At 37.6% G+C, this 18,681-nt stretch overlaps 2 protein-coding genes across 2 annotated transcripts; one reads left to right on the forward strand and one right to left on the reverse strand.

The window, feature by feature from the left end:
- thap4 (THAP domain containing 4) lies at positions 1–3,418 on the forward strand. Its single transcript, XM_086043190.1, has 5 exons — positions 1–420; positions 1,325–1,478; positions 1,569–1,678; positions 2,588–2,691; positions 2,775–3,418. The coding sequence occupies exons 1-5, from the start codon at positions 396–398 to the stop codon at positions 2,889–2,891; spliced, it is 510 nt and encodes a 169-aa protein (XP_085899316.1). The 5' UTR covers positions 1–395; the 3' UTR covers positions 2,892–3,418.
- A 490-nt stretch (positions 3,419–3,908) lies between these two features.
- On the reverse strand, positions 3,909–12,963 carry bokb (BCL2 family apoptosis regulator BOK b). The gene is made up of 5 exons (XM_086044065.1): positions 12,597–12,963; positions 10,221–10,486; positions 9,320–9,448; positions 5,101–5,264; positions 3,909–4,223 (listed from the first exon to the last, which is right to left on the reverse strand). Exons 2-5 carry the CDS (start codon positions 10,441–10,443, stop codon positions 4,098–4,100), a joined length of 642 nt encoding a protein of 213 aa, XP_085900191.1. The 5' UTR covers positions 10,444–10,486; positions 12,597–12,963; the 3' UTR covers positions 3,909–4,097.
- Positions 12,964–18,681: the final 5,718 nt, after the last annotated feature.

Below are 18,681 nucleotides of genomic sequence, written 5' to 3' on the forward strand. Positions count from 1 at the left end.
TTGCAAAAACATGTGTGTGTATGTAATTTTTTTTTTTTTTTGTCCAATCAGATTTCAGGCTCTTTGTGTTGCTATGTCAATCTGATCTGCCCAAGGGCGGACTATATTAGCGACGGTTTCTTTCTGAATTAAATGAACAGATTGCAAGATATATTCTTTTGAAGGTGTTGCGCTGTATAACAAAATAAATCATCATAAATGCTCGGGGGTACATAAAGGGATCTATGAAAATAAAAAACAGATCTAATTGCGCTACAGTCCAGACTACATTTCCCACAGTGCCTTGGCATATTAGGCGCTGGTGACTGGTGAGGACAACAGCAGTTGCTGATCAAATAGTTGTTTACGATCTCTAGCTATATTTAATTTTCCACTGACTTCATTTTATTCAAATAATGGCTTGTCCTGTTCAACAATCAGGTAGGACGCTTAAGTCTTCGTTATAAATGCAACTAATGCAATGACATTAAACAGAAATGTAGCAAAGGGGTCACAATTTGACCGTGGAGTGTTTGCTGATTTATGACGCATATGTGCCTAAAAGGTATTAAACGAGGGAAATGTGACTTTAGTTTCGTTTTTTTTGGTCGTTAAATCTCAACCTGTGTTGGCTCTGCAGAGAAAGCTAGTTGCTTATTAAAGTCCAGTATTTCAATTAGCGTCCCCTATGACTCAAATTTCAGTTTGTATCATACGCTTGAGCTATCTAAGAGCTTATTTTAAATGTGTTCGGCCTCATTCGGCTTCGTTTTTAAGGGTGAAAATTGTGATGGTTAAATAACAAAAGTCACCTCGTCTGTCAGGTCAGCGCAATCTAGCCTCAATTCTTCTTCGCAAAGGCGGAATTTTCATGATTGGTCCGGGCGTCGCCATCTGCTGGAGAAGAGGAGCACTGTATTCAGGCGCTGTAGTGCGAGCTCTTATTTATTTTTAATTCACAAATTATGTGATAAGTTTTGTAGATGCGCGAAAATGTCTGGTAATTAAACCACATTTTAAAAATAGGCAAAGCTCAATATTTAGATTACTTTTACTTTATTACTTGTAATCAAAAATACGATATATTTTTCTATTTAAAAAAGCGTCCTCATTTTTACCCTATATTTTTATGCCAGATTGTTTACTGACCTATTTCTTGACAGAAAACTAAGATCAAACATTTATTGCATGACATTAAAGTATTTGGCCAAAAACCTTGTCCTGAGTCCTAACAAATACACTTGAATTAATTTATAAAAATGATTAATTGCCCAGCCCTAATAAATTCATATTATCTGTAACAATTAATTCCCCCCAACCTGTTGTTTGTTGTGGTTATATTTAGCTGAGATGAACCCCGCCATCCTGCCTCTGGACTGGCTTCTGGGTACCTGGCAGTCTGACGAACCAGGGGAGGGCTGCTTTCCCACCATCAAACCTTTCTGCTACTTTGAGACGCTTCAGTTCAGCCACGTTGGGCAGCCCGTCATCAACTTCTTGTTGGTTCTCCAACGGCCACTTCCAGAATTATGAGGTGGAACCACTAACTGCTGACTTATTTTTCTCACTTCTCTTTTGCTGGTCATTAGGTTCAATGCCTTCCACGCAGACTCCAAGAAGCCACTGCACCGAGAGTGCGGATTCATCCGTATGCAGCCGGGAACCAACAAAGTGGCTTTTATTGTAGCGCAGAACTCAGGTACCCGGGTGTTGAAGTTGTATGACCAGAATGTGCTTCTTGGCCACCAGGGGGCGGTATAATACAGCGAAACAGCAGATCGATTTCACGGTGTGTTGTATGTTTTCTAGATATTCTTGAAAAACTGCTACATAAAGGTGAAATAGTTTAGGTTTTCTAGATTTTGGGGTTGTCTCTGCCCTGCATGCCGCTATACAAGATCCTCCCCTGCACTGAACAATGACCTTGTCACATAGAAGAATGTGGAAGAAACAATTTTTGCTTTTAAAATTGAATATTCTATATCCTCTGGTGTTTTGAAGAGAAATTATGTTAGCCAGAACTTGTTTATTTGTATCTTTGCATATCTAGAAAAGCTCTACAGTAAGGCAATGTATTAGAAGTAGTGGCACCCCTTTTTGCGACATTCTCCCTTCACACTCTGCTGACTTCCACCCTTTTTCTTTTAAACTAGACTTACAGGCCATGTCAAATTTTTAGTATTCATTTTTAGTATTTATTTATTGTATTTATTTATCCATTTCAAAAATGGATGGCAGGCCGCAAATGGACCCAGGATAGTTTGGACACTCTCGGTGTAAGACAGAGTTGTAAGTAAGCATTATTTTTCACAAAGGATAAAGAATATACCCCTGTGAGTACCACATGCTGTCTGCATGTGTTGCTTCTGTTTGTGTTCAATTATGAGTTGTTAAAAGGCTTATAAGTACCATGACATCAATGCTAGTTTTGTTGACTCGTCCACAACGTTTCCTATCATGTGTTAGCATTAAGCTAGCAGACTGTCATAGGGCAACTTTATGTGGATTGGATAAATACAGTACACAAAATGTAATTCTCTTTGCTTCATACTTACTTTTACAGTAAATTTCAACTGGGAAACAAACAAAATGTCTGTGCTCTGCGCAGGTCTGGTGGAGATTGAGGAGGGCGAACTTACGGGCCAGCAGCTGAACCTGCGCAGCCACTCCATCGCCAGAATCTCCTTCGCCAAGGAGCCTCACGTAAAAGAGGTACTAAATCTATGCATTGCATTCTCATAGTTTCTGCTTTTGTATTGTTAACACAGCTGTCCAATTGTCTTTGCTTCTAACAGATTTCACGAGTGTTTCAGCTCCGCGCCGACGGGAAATTGGAGCAGAGGGTTTCCATGGCAACAGACACTCAACCACTGATGGAGCACTTGCGCATCACTTACGTCCGCTCGTCTTGAAGCAAAATTATAAGCCCGTTTTATGGATTGTGCCGGGGTTTATTTGTTGTTGTTTTTTTCAAACGCGTGTGGTTTGTGGTACATCATCTTTTATGACTATTGGTAGGTGTTTGTATAGTTTCAGCTGTACCCGCAAATTCAGGTTTGTAAACCATTGTAATAACTAAAATGTGCCTGTAGATGGTGCTGTTGTATCGCTGTTGGATTTGAGATCAGTACAGCTTTTGAGTAGAAGATTAAGACTAGGGGGTGAATCTCATCTTGTTACATCTGATATAAAGGAGAGTAATGGAAACATCTTGGAAGTTGGACAAGTGCAGACATGTTACACTCAAACAAAGTGCATATATGTAAACTGTGTCATGGTAGGTAGTGGGTCTCGATTGTGAGAAAATATAATTGACGCAGTGAATGGCGGACACAATGTAAAAAAGCCACTGGCATTCTCGAGCCATACGGTGAGTCAACGTTGCTCACAGCAACTTTCTTAGTTGTATATCTGTAAATAAATGATTTTGCTATCAAAACCCTTTGTCAGTCTCGTTTTTGTTTTAACGTCAGTGAAGCCATAATCAGTTCAAGGCGTTCTTTCGTGTCATTTTCATTCAACATAAATAGAAAAATAAATAATATATATTTGCAAGATTTTGTCATTTATTTCAGAAAAACAAACATGTTCTGGCACATGAATGAACAGTTTCAAAGAGTTAAAAACCCACCAAGCATGTCACGCAATCATTCAGAAGACATTCTCTTGCACCCGTTTTTCCTTTATGCTGCAATGGCTTTAATTGCTTCAAAAATAAAATCATAAATAATCTATATACACGTTGACAAGTCAATGAAAGCACCATGAGCGCATGTGTTCCTGTTCGAAGTCCTCTTCGGCCCTAAAAAAAAGCAACCCAGCGTTGGTGCTGAATGTGAAATCCGCACTTTTGATCTAAAGGGACCCAAAATGTTTACATTGACAGAAGCGGGGAGTCGTAATATTGCGGTTGTCCCCCCCCACCCCCCACCCCCCGCATCTCGCCCGCACCCGCTTGCGACTAGGCTCTGGATGAAGCCCAATCCCGTGTGACAAAAGAGAACCACGCCGAGCAAACATTCGTCCATGGCCACCCAGCAGCAGTCCGATCTCAGGCCGGCAGGCGCAAGCAACAAGTCTTTTGTGTTGTACGGTGGGATTGAAGATTCCGCCGGTCGTCATGCTTCCTTCATGATGTAAACGTACATGGATGTGAGGAAGTATCGCAGGGAAACCAGAGCGCAGGACAGCCAGCGGTGTTCAGGGAAGAGGTCCTTCTTCACCACACAGTTGGTCAATTCCACCTGTGGGAGGAACCACAGAGAACCTTTCAGAAAAGTACTTTGTATTTCAGATTTGGTCAAATCTAAAATACTACTCCAATACTACAACGCCGATACCACTTCACCGGCACGGTATGTAACTTTGCATGCAGATGGATATTGAAATGTCAGTAGTGACAAGTTGTTACTCTAAAAAGTGTGATAGTTGAGTGAAGCTTGTGCTTTTGAATATTTGATTGAAGTAAAACACATTTGCTTCACAGAGAAATAAAGGCATGATGAAATATTGGCACTTGGCATCGGCTGCTACTCAAACGTGAGTACTTTTTCAACATACTGTTGTGATTGTGTTAGGGTTTATTATAAAACTCACCAATATGATACTTTTGGAAAGTGCTTGTTTAGTTTTTTGACACAATAAGGCAACAACTGGCTGTCTACCAAGAAAACATGATTAAAAAGGAAGTCAACCAAAACATATTTTTTTTCAACAATATGTTCTATGCGGGCCCACTAGTTTAAACTAGGCATTCTGATAAATATTGCGTTGGTGGAATAAGAGTTAATCCACCCGTTTCTGTCGACTGAAAATGACATCACAGATGTTCAGGGCTCAGGTAACGACCAATCACGGCTCAGCTTCAGAAAAAACAGGTGAGCCGTGATTGGTCGACAGAAGAGACAAAATGGCCGCCCTCAGAGATGGCTAAAAAGGGGTGGATTTTGCTTCTTAACTCATATTTCCTCAAACGCAATATTAATCAGAATGCTGTGTTTCAACTAGTGGGCCTACAAAGAACATATTCTTGACAAAAAAAAAATGTTTTGATTGACTTCCGCTTTAATATTTGGAAAAATAAACTTGTAACTGTATGAAAGTCAAATAGCGACGACTCACCCAGCCTCCGCGTCTCTTGAGCCACTGAGCCAGGTACTTGCGGACGAACTGGCCCAGACTGTCCACGATGATCTGAACTGTGCCGGCGTGTCCTTGCCTCACGCAGTCCACGGCCAGGGCGCCAGCCACGGCGTACATGGACACCACTTTGCCCCACGTGATGCCTGCAGTGCCAAAAACACACCTTCCTGTGTCTTACATCTCACAATCTGTGTTTAGATCTCTATCATGTTGTGCTTCATACAAACAAACTGCAATGACAATGTGAAGAATTCAACTTTTTTTTTTTTTTTTGCTTCAATTCAATGGAGCGTGTGCTGCTCCTTCTGGTGTGCACGCCTTAGCCCAGTATGATACAGACATACAGTGGCAATGTATGGAGACAGTCACTCCTCGGTAAACTCCAGTAATATTAGTAGTTCTTCGAAGATGATAAAGAATATATGCCTGTACGTATTGTTATAGTAACTGCCTAAATATGTTAACCCCACCATTTGTGTCCGAATATCTGTTGCTTAAAGCGATACAACACCGCAGCCCTTGTAGTTTCTTTAGCCCGTCTACTGCATTTTGCATTGTTTTTTTCCATTAAGCTAAGTGGAGTTTCCTAAAAGAGTTTTGTTTTGTTTTTTTAAATGAACGTGTAATTATACAGGAATAAAATAATTAAATGAATGGGGAAAAAAAATAGTATTTTTTAGTAGTGTTAGTATTGTTATATTATCCATCTATGTGTGTTGCTCCATAGTTTGTGTTCATTAAAACACTACAACACTGCCACATAGATGCTATTTGTTAGCCTGTCTATGGTGTTTTGCATTGTTTGTTAGCAGTAAGCTAAACGGACAAATGAAACAAGCCTGTTCAGTTGTTATAAATACAGAACGTGTAACCGTATTCCATAAAAACACACTGAAATAACGTAATTAAATAGAAATTAAAGAATTTAAGATTTGTGATTCATGATTTCATACACTTCTTGGCCACCAGGGGGCTGTATAGTACATGCATACGCACATACACAAAGAAGACTCATTAACCCACAGTAAGATAAATGTTCTATTTATAGATTATAATTAGCAAGATCATTTTTAAAGGATGATTCTGCTTTCCCCGTAGCATCTGGATGTTAAATTGTACTCGTGTACCTAATCAAGTGCCCAATGGCCTTCTCATTCGCCACACAATTAAATCCAAGCGCGTTTGTTTGATGTTTAAAAAAAAGACTCGCCCACATTGGACTTTGTTCTGCTCATAATATTGTACAACGTGGCTGCACATTGGAGCTGATAAGAGATTGTTGTTAAACTGACATGAGCAAATCATGACACAGAAAAATGAGTTGATTCAAATATTTACATTCAGAAAGTGAACGTTAAAAAAGTCATTTGTAGATGCAGTTGGCTGCTTATTGTTAGCAGCCACAGAGACAGCAGCACTTAATGACATTGACCTCCTTCTTCAGTGTGCACTTGCATCATCATCTCCCGATGCTGACCCACAACGGCGCCCTGAGCCCGAGGCGAGGAGAGCTTAAACAAGATAAGCGTCCGCGGAAAGTGCCAGAGCTCACAGAAGCCGGCCGAGAATAGAGACGAGATTGTTGAGGATAAAGCCAGACTGGCGGAAAGGAGATAGCCACGGGGAACGGCCCACGTAGGAAACATTCGGAATATACTGTGCTGTACTGTACTTCCTTATTCACAAAAGTCTTGCAATATTTGTTGCATTTGTTTTTGTCTAAAATTAGTAAATGACAGTGTATTTATTCATTTTTATCTCTTTGTACTCATTTAGCGCATTCAACATTTTGTTAATTGATTTCCAGTCAATAATAAACACAAAATATTATAAATGAACCATTTTGTATACACTTTTATTTTCATTAGCATCATTTTTTTTTTAACTTCATCTCCAAATGACCTGGCCATGACTGTACCGTCTACTGCACGTGGTCCCAGTAACTTGAGCAGCTTGTACGCTTGAAGTGAGTGAAACTAATCGATCTACTTTGTAGAACACTCTCATCCCCCTGTGGAACTCCAACTCGTGACAAGCGAGACAAAATGTTATGAAAGTAACCCATAACAAATCAAGTGGATTAGTATTTTTTTTTCTTTTTCTATCTTTATCCACGTCTCAAAGGTTCCCAGAAGTTCACAAAGTTTGTTGGAGGAATCCCATCCCTCCCAAAATGTGCACATCCCTGCGCTCACCTCCCAAAAAGGCAAAAGCAGCGCAGATATATTTAAAAACTTTCCTGGCAAGCGGACAAGGTCAACACACCGGGAGCCGGGATACTTCTACTGGAACATGAAATAAATGATGTAGAATCATGTGCGGTTTTATAATTTGGACAATTATGTTTGAATGCCAGGAGTGTGACAAAAATAGAACGCCAAAATCAAGTACAAAATGGTTTTATAACGAATAGGGGGATTTGGGCGCTTTGAAAACAAAAAGGAAATACACAACAACTGGAAATTTTATTTTAGCTTTGTATATATATATATACACATATATATATATATACATATATATGTATATATATACATATATATACACATATATATATGTATATATATACATATATACACATATATATATGTATATATATACATATATATACACATATATATATATATATATACATAAATATACATATACATATATATATATATATACATATATATGCATCCATATATATACATACATATATATATATATATATATATATATATATATATACATACATACATATATATACATACACACATTCATACATATATACATACACACATTCATACATATATACATACACACATTCATACATATATATACATACATACATTAATACATATATATACATACATATATATATACATATATACATACATAAATATATACATATATACATACATAAATATATACATACATAAATATATACATATATACATACATAAATATATACATATATACATACATAAATATATATATATATATATATATATATATATATATATACACATACACATATATATAGTATGTGTATGTATTTATGCAAACATTACAACTCTATTCTTTATGAGTCTTTATTCTTGTGATATTAAGACAAATCTAAAAATAAAAATATTTATTTCATGAAATAGGATTTATTCTCATACGATTTGATCCCATTGCTCAATTGATTTTTTTTTTCATTTGGCTTTCAACACATAGTCTCCAGGTTTCGTAATGATAACAATTGTGTCAGAAAAGAAAACCGCATCGTACTCCATGCAAATGTTCTCCAAAAATCCCCACCTTTTTCATTTGTTATTCTAGTATGTGTTTTGTACAACATATAGACTAGGTAAAGGTGATTACACTTGAAGGGGTGCGGCCTTTTCAAAAAGTACATTTTTGAGGCCATCGCCGGAGGGCATTCAATGCGTCCAACATGGGTTGGGCTCAACACGTCAAGGCAAGACGTGCGAAACACATACACACATACGCACAACACAAACTTTTCTAACCATCGGATGGATTTAATTTAATTTTGTCGAGCAAGTTTTTCTTTTTAAAGGCGAAGTCAACCCCAAAAATTTCTTAACAATAATATGTTAGATGCGTCTCCACTAATCTAAACACGGCATTCTCATCAATATATTCATATTGCATTTGTGGAATATGAGGTAAGCTTTTCTCCAGGTACTCCGGTTTATACATTTTTCTTTAGGTATAACGTTTTTACATTTTCAATATTTAAGTCACATTATAACTGGAATAAAAGTTGCTTATTTTCTAAATAATTCTTAAATTATTTTCAATAAAAATGTTTTTGAGGTTCAAGTTGTACTTGTAACACTGTTAAAATATCTGGATATTTCTTTAAAATATCATGTCATAAAATTAGGAGAACAAAGTCAGATATTTGAGCTTCTAATATTTTAGAATTGAAGATGTTATATACCGAGAATATAGCTGGATTGCTGTTTATATGTAAAAAAAAGTTGTATGCTTCTCAAAATTAAAGTCATAATACAACAAATTAAATTGCTTGGTTTTTGTGGAGTGGGGGAGTGTACATTTTCAAGACAAAAATGTGTATTTCTAAGACTAACATGGTAATATGAGAATAAAGTTTGATTTTTTTTTTAGATTAAAAAAGTACATTTTTGAGATTAAATTAAAACATGGCAAGAAGAAAAGTTGCCATCCGGAGTTGACGACGTTGTACCTGTGGAGAAGATCTCGGTGGCGACACCGATGAAGGCGTCGGAAACCATGGATTCCATGGCAACGGAAATGTTGAGCTGGCGGGCCACATTTCTGTACAGGTTGGGAAGGATGCGCTCCAGCTCATCACCTAGGTAATGAGCACAAAACATCAAAAAAAAAATGTAATTGTGTCACAAATGTTGCATGCTTGCCAAGAAAAAATTGGACAACAATTCAAAATTGAGTTAAAACTTGTACTGGTATTGGTCTGAAAAAAAAAGTGGTATCGAACATTCCTCATTACGAAAAGAAAAAAAGGTATACAGGTATACATACCCGCGGTTCAGCACATCCGGATTCACGTATTTGACGATTTTTTTTTCCCCCCCGATATTTTTAAATTCCCAATACCCATTTTTCTTTGAAAACGCATACTGGCGGCTATGGCCCAAATACCATTAATTGTGGGGTTAAAAGGTATTTAAAAAAAAAAAAAAAACCTTGAATGTGTGACATATTTAAAAAATATATATATCTTGTGTTAAAGTCACAACCTTAACAGGATTTATAAAATATTTTTTAAGGAAAGTACCTTTTATTTTCGATGAAACGTTAATTTTCTGAATATTTAAAATTTTGAAAAAAAGTCTCATATTTTCAAGATGATAAGTTGTATTTTTTAGAATTTAAAGTCTGAATATAACGAGAATAAAGTCATCACTCTTCAAGTAAACACATTTTCCATATTCCGTTTGATAGGATTCTGACTCCTCTACTTGAGGCATCGGGAAGATACCGTTTGAGGAACTAACTTGTAAAACTCTCTATCTTTCTATCTGAGATAAGCTCTTGACTGTGTCACAGTTGCCATTTGGCAACATTTCCTCATGAGAGCATCACGGGGCGTCGCGTGGTCTTACCGAGGCAGAGAAGCACAAAGGAGACCTCGGCCAGGGCGGCGCCGCTGGGCGACAGGTTGAGCTCGCTTTTGGACCACGTCAGCCCATTCTGGTTGAGTCGGGACAGGATGAAGTCCCGGCACAAGGCCTTGGCCTGCGATACCAGCTGCTTGTCACTCAGGGACCGGTCGAACACCTCCAGGACCTCGGCGGCAAACGCCGACGACTTGCGAAGAACCTCCATCACCTCTTTGGGGCGACTCTTTCGCGAACCGATCTCAAATCAGCTGTCGCATGAAGAGTGAAAAATGATGTAATGCTTGAACATAGTGAGGCATTGCGGGAGTCTTCAACTTGAAATCATGAATGAATGAATGATGTCACCACGTCGACGACTTATCACAAATCCATAAACTACTAAACAGATCTCCGGATTTTGAAGCTGGAATTACAGTCATTATTTTGAGTTTGTGGCAGCTCAAAACAAAGACATTAAAGTTTGTTGCGCACAATGTGCTGTCAACGGAGTGTTCTCGAGCTTCAGTAACACTATGTCAATTCAAAAAACAACAACATTGATCACAACACAGCATTCAAACTTAACCCTTTCATGCAAAGTCGTCACTACAGTGGACAGCTATTTAAAAGTTGCTTTCGCCTATATTAATTAAACTGAAAAATATATTTATATTTTAAATAATAACGTTAAATCATAATTAATGCATGAAAGGGTTAAAAATAGTTTTTTTAAATTAGATTAATTAATATAGGCAAAAGCAACTTTTAAAGAGCTGAAAGGGTTAAAGAGAAAGTCCCACCAGATTGTGTGACTGCAGGAGGTCCCCAAATTTAATCATTATGTTTATAAACGATGCACATTATAAATATTGTGGTTTTGTATTACATTAATATTTAAATATGTCAAATGACTATTTTACATTTTAATTTTAAAAATATGTATGTTAAGTGAAGTCAAAAAAGGTAGGCTTTTTATTTTATTTATTTTTTTTAAATAAGAAACAAGTAGCCCATTTACAGTCAATAAAATTCAGACAAGACTTTTTTTTTAAATAAAGTAATTATGGTAGGTCATAAAGGTTTTCTTAATTTAATTTTTAAATTAAAAAAAACGTATTCTTAAATGACACTGTTGAAAATGCACTACTAATTAAGTGGCAAAACCTAGTGTCATTTTTATGCTAAGCAGGGTTGTTGGTATATTTGGTGAATATAACTATTAAAGTAACTTAAAATCTAATTTAGCTACTTTTGAAAGCAAGTAATCGGTAGAGTTACTACCGGTAAGTGACTTCTTAAAGCAAGTAATCAGTAAAGTAACTAGGTGACGTTTTCAAACAAGTAATCAGTAAAGTATCTCAGTTACATTTTCAAGGTAACCTTGGCAACACTGTTGAGGAGACTCGGCACTTTGTTTTGCATCACGTTGGAGAACCTCCCGCAAACATCACACTCCACTCTTTTTATTTTTAGTGGAAGAATATGACCAGCAAATTATGTAAGAATAGGCTGGAGGCGCTGTTATTTCGCGGGCAAAGCCAAGATAATGCTGCTGCTGCTTGTCTTGCATTATGCAACCACGCGAAAACACAACACAAGATAGTTGGCTGGGTTTGTTTGAAATCAATACAAAAACATAAAAAATAAAATAAATATAAAAACGATTTTAAAATATTTTGAATTATAGTATTGCAAATGATGAAATGAAAAGACATGTTTTAAATAGTTCTAGTTTTAAATAATTTTGCAGTAAAAAAATCCTTAAATAAAAAAAAGAAAAAGAGAATGAATCCAAAACTCATTCATAAGCAATATAAATCTATTAAAAATAGTAAATACATTTAAAATATATATAAAATTAACAACACAAAAAATACAACTAAATTGAAAGCATATTACATGAATTTAATAATAAATGATAAAACAAAATTCTAAACAATGTAAAGATTTACAAAATAATATAACATAAAAAACAATTGCAATGGCCTAAAAAGTATTTTTTCTTTTTTAATTGAATAATTGTGCACAAATATAAATAAGTACAATCAATAGTTAAAAAATAAACATATCTAACTACAGAAATAGAAATTAATCAATAAATAATCCAAGAATATGAAAATAATATAACGAAAATAAATGTGTACAAAAAACTGTGAATACATATTTAAAATCTAAGAAAAATACATAATAAAAAATATGAATCAATTAAATGACAAAGAAATTAAAAGAATAAATACATAACTGTACACTAATGCACCCAGCGTACAAACCCACACACATAAAACAATACGTCACACTTAAGTATAATAAGATGTGAGTTATATGTGCAGAAAGCCAAGGGAGCAGCGCGCTTTGAGATTTTCACCAAAAAAGTCTTACCTTGCACATAACTTGTCCTCGTCCACGTCCACTCAAACCGGATTTTGCCCCACCGCCGCCCCCCTCGAAATTGTCCCAATTTCCGAAAGTAGGAAAACCCCGTCACAAACAACCACGAGGCAGCAACACGAGCGGTGTTGTTGTTGCCGTTGTTACTGCCGCTGTTTGGCTGCTCATTGCCGCACGTCCCTGGCGCGAGCAAAGGAGCTTCCGCCTCCAAACAAGAAGAAAAAGGAAAGAAGACGCCTCAAACCGGCATTGCTCGCTACCTACGTTCCACCTGGATGCGCTCCATTCACTGACTGGAAAGGGCCGGAGGACCGGTCGAGCGACACGCCCCACAAACGAACACACCCTCTCCACGCGCAAGCGTACGAGCCGTTTTTTGTATTTTTTATTTAATACATATACGGATTTTAATACAAAATAAATAGTTAATCTTAGTCCTCGGGTGGACTTCACGTTTGTTTTATTTTAGATTTTGGTTTATGTAACCACCCGCTGCCTGCGGAAATTCCAAATGTGGTGCGAATGCCGTTTTAATCCCCCTCGGCCAAGTGTCTAACTTTAGCTAACTTTAGGTGAATCTCTACTTAAATAGCTACGCAAACACGGTCCTGATTACAGTCGATATATGTACGAGAAACACTCCTAGGTTATGAATGTGAAACAATGAAATGAAAAAGCGGAAGTAGTTACTGACGTTCCGTTCGTAATCTCGAAACGTCGTATGTTGGATCTGAGTGAACCCAGGACATCGTGTTCAAACTCAGGCTTTCAAATTAGAGTTTTTAAAACACGTTGAGAATTGCAAACTTGGATAAGGTTTCAAAATAGGGTTTTAAAAACAGGATTAGAAATTCAAATACAGTTAGGATTGCAAATTAGGGTTTGCAACTTGTGTTAGGGCAAGGCAAGGCAAGTTTATTTATTTGTATTGCACATTTCATGTAGCCTACAAGACAATTCAAAGCGCTTTACATAAAACATTAAAAGCATTACAGAAAGAGAAACAAAATATGAAGACATTACAAAAATCGCAATAAAGTCGTCGAAAAGAATTACACTAAAATTATTAAAACCAAGCATCGGTCGAGACAAATTAAAAGATAGGGTTTCAAATGAGGGTGTCAAGACTGTGTTAGAATTACAAATTGGAGTTTCAAACTCGGGCGAGGGTTTTGAATAAGAGTTAATGTTTCAAATTAAGGTTGGGGGTTTAAAGAAAATGTTGAGGGCTTTAATCAAGTGTTGGGGTTTCAAATTAGAGATTCAAGTCAGCATTCAAATTGAAAATTAGGTTTTCAAACTCAGTTAAAGTTTCAAATTTGGGTTTCAAGTCAGTGTTAGGATTGCACATTAGGGTTTCAAAACCTGGATTGGTGTTTCACGGCAGGGTTAGGGTTTCAAAGCTTGGGTCAAGGTGTCAAATTAACATTTCAAGACGGGGTTAGGGTTTTAAATTCATCCATCCATCCATCCATCCATCCATCCATCCATCCATCCATCTATTGTCTTCTGCTTATCCAGCGTCAGGTCGCGGGGACAGCATCTTAAGCAGGGAAGCCCAGACTTCCCTCTCCCCAGCCACATCGTCCAGCTCCTTCTAGGGGATCCCGAGGTGTTCCCAAGCCAGTTGGGAGACTTGGGCTAGGTTCTATAGTCTCTCCAGCGTGCCCTGAGTGCACATATGGACACCCTTATGTTTGAACATGGCGTTTGTTACGGACAATCCGTGATGACCACAGAAGTCCAGTAACAGAACACGGCTCGGGTTCTGATCAGAGGGGCCATTCCTCCCAATCACACCCCTCCAGGCCTCACTGTCATTGCCACCTTGAGCATTGAAGTCACCCAGCAAAACGATGGAGTTATAAGAAGGAACAAATCAAGGTTTCAAGACCGGGTCATGGTTGCATATTAGGATTTCATATTGTAGTTACAAGACAAGTTTAGGTTTTCAAATTAGGGTTTCAAGACAAAATCAGGGCCTCAAATTTATATTTCAAGACAACATTGCAAATTATGGTTTCACGGTTGGGTTAGGGGCTCAAATCAGGGTTTCAAGACCGGGTTAAGGTTGCACATTACGGTTTCATATTGTAGTTTCAAGAAAGGTTTAGTTTTTAAAATTAGGGTTTCAAGACATGGGCGGCACGGTGGGCGACTGGTTAGCACGTCCGCCTCACAGTTCAGAGGTCGTGGGTTCGATCCTGGCCCCGGCCTCCCTGTGTGGAGTTTGCATGTTCTCCCCGTGCCTGCGTGGCTTTTCTCCGGGTACTCCGGTTTCTTCCCACATTCTAAAAACATGCATGATAAGTTGATTGGACTCTCTAATGTGGTTCTAGGTGTGATTGTGAGTGCAGATGTTTGTGTGCCCTGCGATTGGCCGGCAACCAATTCAGGGTGTCCCCCGCCTACTGCCCGAAGACAGCTGGGATGGGCTCCAGCACGCCCGCGACCCTTGCGAGGATTAGCGGTATCGATAATGGATGGATGGATGGGTTTCAAGACAAGGTTAGGACTTCCAATTTGTGTTTTAATATAGAATTTATAGTGCAAATAATATTTGTTTCCTTTGTTTATTTGGTGGAATCAAATGAGAAATACAAAATACAAAATATTCACATAAACCAAACAAGGACCAAAAGGTGTAGACTGAAGCCAAGGTTTATAGTGTCTACCCTTTTCGCATGCTATCAAACTATCACAATTTGTACGGATGAATACTTACAAATTTCTACATATATAATACATATATGATAGCTATAATTCTTTCTGTATATATATGTTTGAGAGATACATGCATATATACCCACAAATTTACTTTTGTAGGCCAATCATTTTGTCCATAATTTTGCCAAGCATGGAACTTTTGTGTAACTATTTATTAACACGTTTTTATACCTGTATTTAAAGATCGTATTGGACTTGCACCTTTTCAATTCACAACCAAAGTTATTCCACAGGTTGACTCCTTTTGCTGAGATACATCTCTGTTTAACATTAGTCATGCTTTACGCTTTTCTGAACATTAATGTTCCTCTTAGTTCATAGTAACTAATTCTATTTTGAAAGAGCATTTGACATGTTAATGTGTAGAAGATACACATTAGATACACATCCAGAAGATAAATGCTACTGCAATCTTGTATCATTTTGCTTTGAAGTAAGTGGTGTATTTTTAAGTTTGTCCACTTGATGTCAGTGTTTCACAGTTTTTGTCAACGATACATCAGTTCTGTATTGCAGTGGTCGCTAACCTTTTTTTCTGCCACGGACCGGTTCATACCTTACGCGGCCCTGTAACTATTCCCCTTCCGGGGGGTCGGGTGGCTGTTTGGGGATTTTTTTTCTCCCCAACCTGTTTTGAGACAATTTAACACACCCAACACCACATGATAATCCCTCGGGATAATTTTTTAGAGACATCTGATCATCAGGCTTTTGCTGATATTGATTGTAACATGGAAAAATCCTCAAATTCAGCCTGATTATCTGTATGTGTGTAGGCCGCTACAGTAGCAGTCTTTATTTCAACACACTGTCAACTCCATGTCATCATAGCAGCCAAGGTCCTCATGACGTATTATACCAAATACCATAAGAGGGAATGTGATTTAGTTCCAGATGATGAACCATACTGACAGACTTCAAACGTTCCCCCAAACATAAAGTTTGAAACCTTCCAAAGCAAACACTCAATCTTGTTTTCGGTCCACCCAAACATGGATTCCAACGATGTCAGTGTCACACAGACGGGAATTTTTGAACTCAATGTGACGCATGTTAGGCAATTCTGCTTTAACAAAGCAGACCATGAATTCACGCATGTTTTAACGAGATCCATTCTTGAGTTTTTGCAACTCAAGCAGCCAGAACTATGCCATGATTGGTTAATTGAGGACGAGTGGTATAAGCCTTGAGGACCTTGAGAATTCTTTGCTAATTCTGTTAAGCAGAAAAACGTCTGACAAACAATATGATGCTGTTTTGTCGTGTCTTACTTTCTTGACTCGTGTCACAGGACCACGAGGATCTTGTTGAGTTGATAGAGCGGCTGAAAAACTGCTTACTCAGTGCTTTGCTCAAGTATTCATATTAGTGTATAGCCACCTGGAACGTTCGGGAAAAATTAAATCCCAACAACAGTTTCATCTATGGACACAAAATTGGTGTTACATCTCTATCGTAACAGGGCCCACAAAAAAGTTTCGAGGACCCACGTGAAGAATTTAACAGGAAACCAACCATTTTTGTTTGAAGCAGCCATTTCACACATCATGGAAAGTTGAAAAAAAATAGCACCCGACGCCAGTTTCACCAATTTTCACAAATTTGTTGTACATTTCTATTGTGACATGACGCACATAAAAGTCTCAAGGACCCATGCATGACGAGAAATTGGACCAGAAGTCATTCGTTTTGGTTGGCGGCAGCCATTTTGCACAAAGTCGCACTCTACGTAAAGTTAGAAAAAATTAGCCGCTAACATCACTTTCACCTTTAGACACGAAATTGCTTGGGTATGTCAAACATAACAGGAAACATAAAAGTGGTCTCGAGGACCTATGAGCAAGCAATTGAAGTCGGCCATTTTAGTTTGAAGCAGCCATTTTACACTCACAGTCATACCCCATGATAAAAGTTAGAGAAAAAATTAGCCCCTGACCACTAGTTTCACCTAAGGGTTACAAATTGAAATGTCTGTCATAACAGGATGTATAAAAACGTCTCAGGCACCCGTGCCTGAAATGGAAAATTAGCACAATCTCTATTTTTCCTTATCTACAGTATGTATGTATGAAGGCCAAATTACCATAATTAGGGGTGTCATGGTAGTTCTGGTTGCCACCACCACTCCTCCTTCCCTTGGGGAGTGACATTTACTCTGGTTTGCTCCCCCAAAATTGAAACTGGGCTCGTTAGCATATGCAGCAGTTGAGTTTCACTGAATGTGAGCGGAGCCAAAAATGTACACCACAGCCAAGAAAAAAAAACAAAAAGTGGAGTCTGGAATGAATTAAATGGCAATTGAATCATTAAGTCTTAATGAATATGAACTCTTAACATGTGAACGATCGCTGCTTGATTATTATTAAAAGTCCATAAAGATACGTACGCTGAAAAAAAGATCCTTCGGATTTACTTAATTCAAACATGTGCATCGGTTTCACATGATTAAAATGTGGTACATCTATGTATGTTTTCCTCAGAAATAAACAAATGATATGTATTAGTTTAACGCATTTTAATCACGTGAAAATCAAGTTTTTTTTCAGTGCAGTGATCTTTGTGTGATGCAATTCTGGATACAATTCAATGCAGTGTATACTGTATGTATATGAATGTATATGTATATAAAATAGAATATAATGTAAATTGTAAAAAAAAAAAAAATCAACATACTGACAATGAAAGTTGTTAACTTCAGATATTAGTACGTTAAAACCATTTTAAAATGCATCATTTAAAAAAAAAAAATTAAAGTAACATAATGCTTTTACTTTTCTATTTGCGACATTTTGTAATTATCAAATACACCTCGGGTCAAAATGACTCAAGTGCATTATTGCTATACCCAATAAACGAACCCAACAGGAGAGTTAAATGAACCATAGTAAAATTACATTGACTCAACCCAAGTACATTAAGAGAGAGCAACAGAATTGTGTAATGATTAAAGAAAACAATTGAAAGAAGTGGAATGTCATGATTTTTTTTTTTTTTTACATTGGCTGAAAGGCCATTTTTTTTTCAATGTGCGTATGACATGCTTCAGTTCATTGGCATTCTGATGACTTGCACTTTTGTGCACTATTCGCTGATTTTGGCAAAGGGCCTGCATGTGCGCTTGTGTCAAAGAATATAAACAGTGACACGCCTCCCACTCTTGCATTCGCGTGCTCAGATTCCATTCGTGCCTGGTGTCTGTTTTTTTTTTTTTTTTTTTTTGGGAGGCCACAGCTTGTAACGTACAGGGCGGGTGAGCATGAGGTTGGAGGTGGGGGGCATCTCGTCTCGGGGAACTGGTTGGACCAGAGCGGCAGGGGTGGGGGGGTGTAGGGGAGCTCGTCACCGGGTT

Source organism: Filicampus tigris, chromosome 10 (assembly GCF_054856515.1).
Source record: "Filicampus tigris isolate MCC_2025a chromosome 10, RoL_Ftig_1.0, whole genome shotgun sequence".
NCBI lineage: Eukaryota > Metazoa > Chordata > Actinopteri > Syngnathiformes > Syngnathidae > Filicampus > Filicampus tigris.

What these genes read in the sequence shown, in the direction of transcription:
- thap4 (XM_086043190.1), top strand. Translation starts at nt 396, where the DNA reads ATGGCTTGTCCTGTTCAACAATCAG. An exon ending in TTGTCCTGTTCAACAATCAG is followed by an intron (nt 421 to 1,324) that starts GTAGGACGCTTA and finishes GGTTATATTTAG; the next exon opens with CTGAGATGAACCCCGCCATC. An exon ending in AGGAGCCTCACGTAAAAGAG is followed by an intron (nt 2,692 to 2,774) that starts GTACTAAATCTA and finishes TGCTTCTAACAG; the next exon opens with ATTTCACGAGTGTTTCAGCT.
- bokb (XM_086044065.1), bottom strand. Translation starts at nt 10,443, where the DNA reads ATGGAGGTTCTTCGCAAGTCGTCGGCGTTTGCCGCCGAGGTCCTGGAG. An exon ending in CACCGAGATCTTCTCCACAG is followed by an intron (nt 5,265 to 9,319) that starts GTACAACGTCGT and finishes TTGGCACTGCAG; the next exon opens with GCATCACGTGGGGCAAAGTG. An exon ending in TCAAGAGACGCGGAGGCTGG is followed by an intron (nt 4,224 to 5,100) that starts GTGAGTCGTCGC and finishes TTCCTCCCACAG; the next exon opens with GTGGAATTGACCAACTGTGT.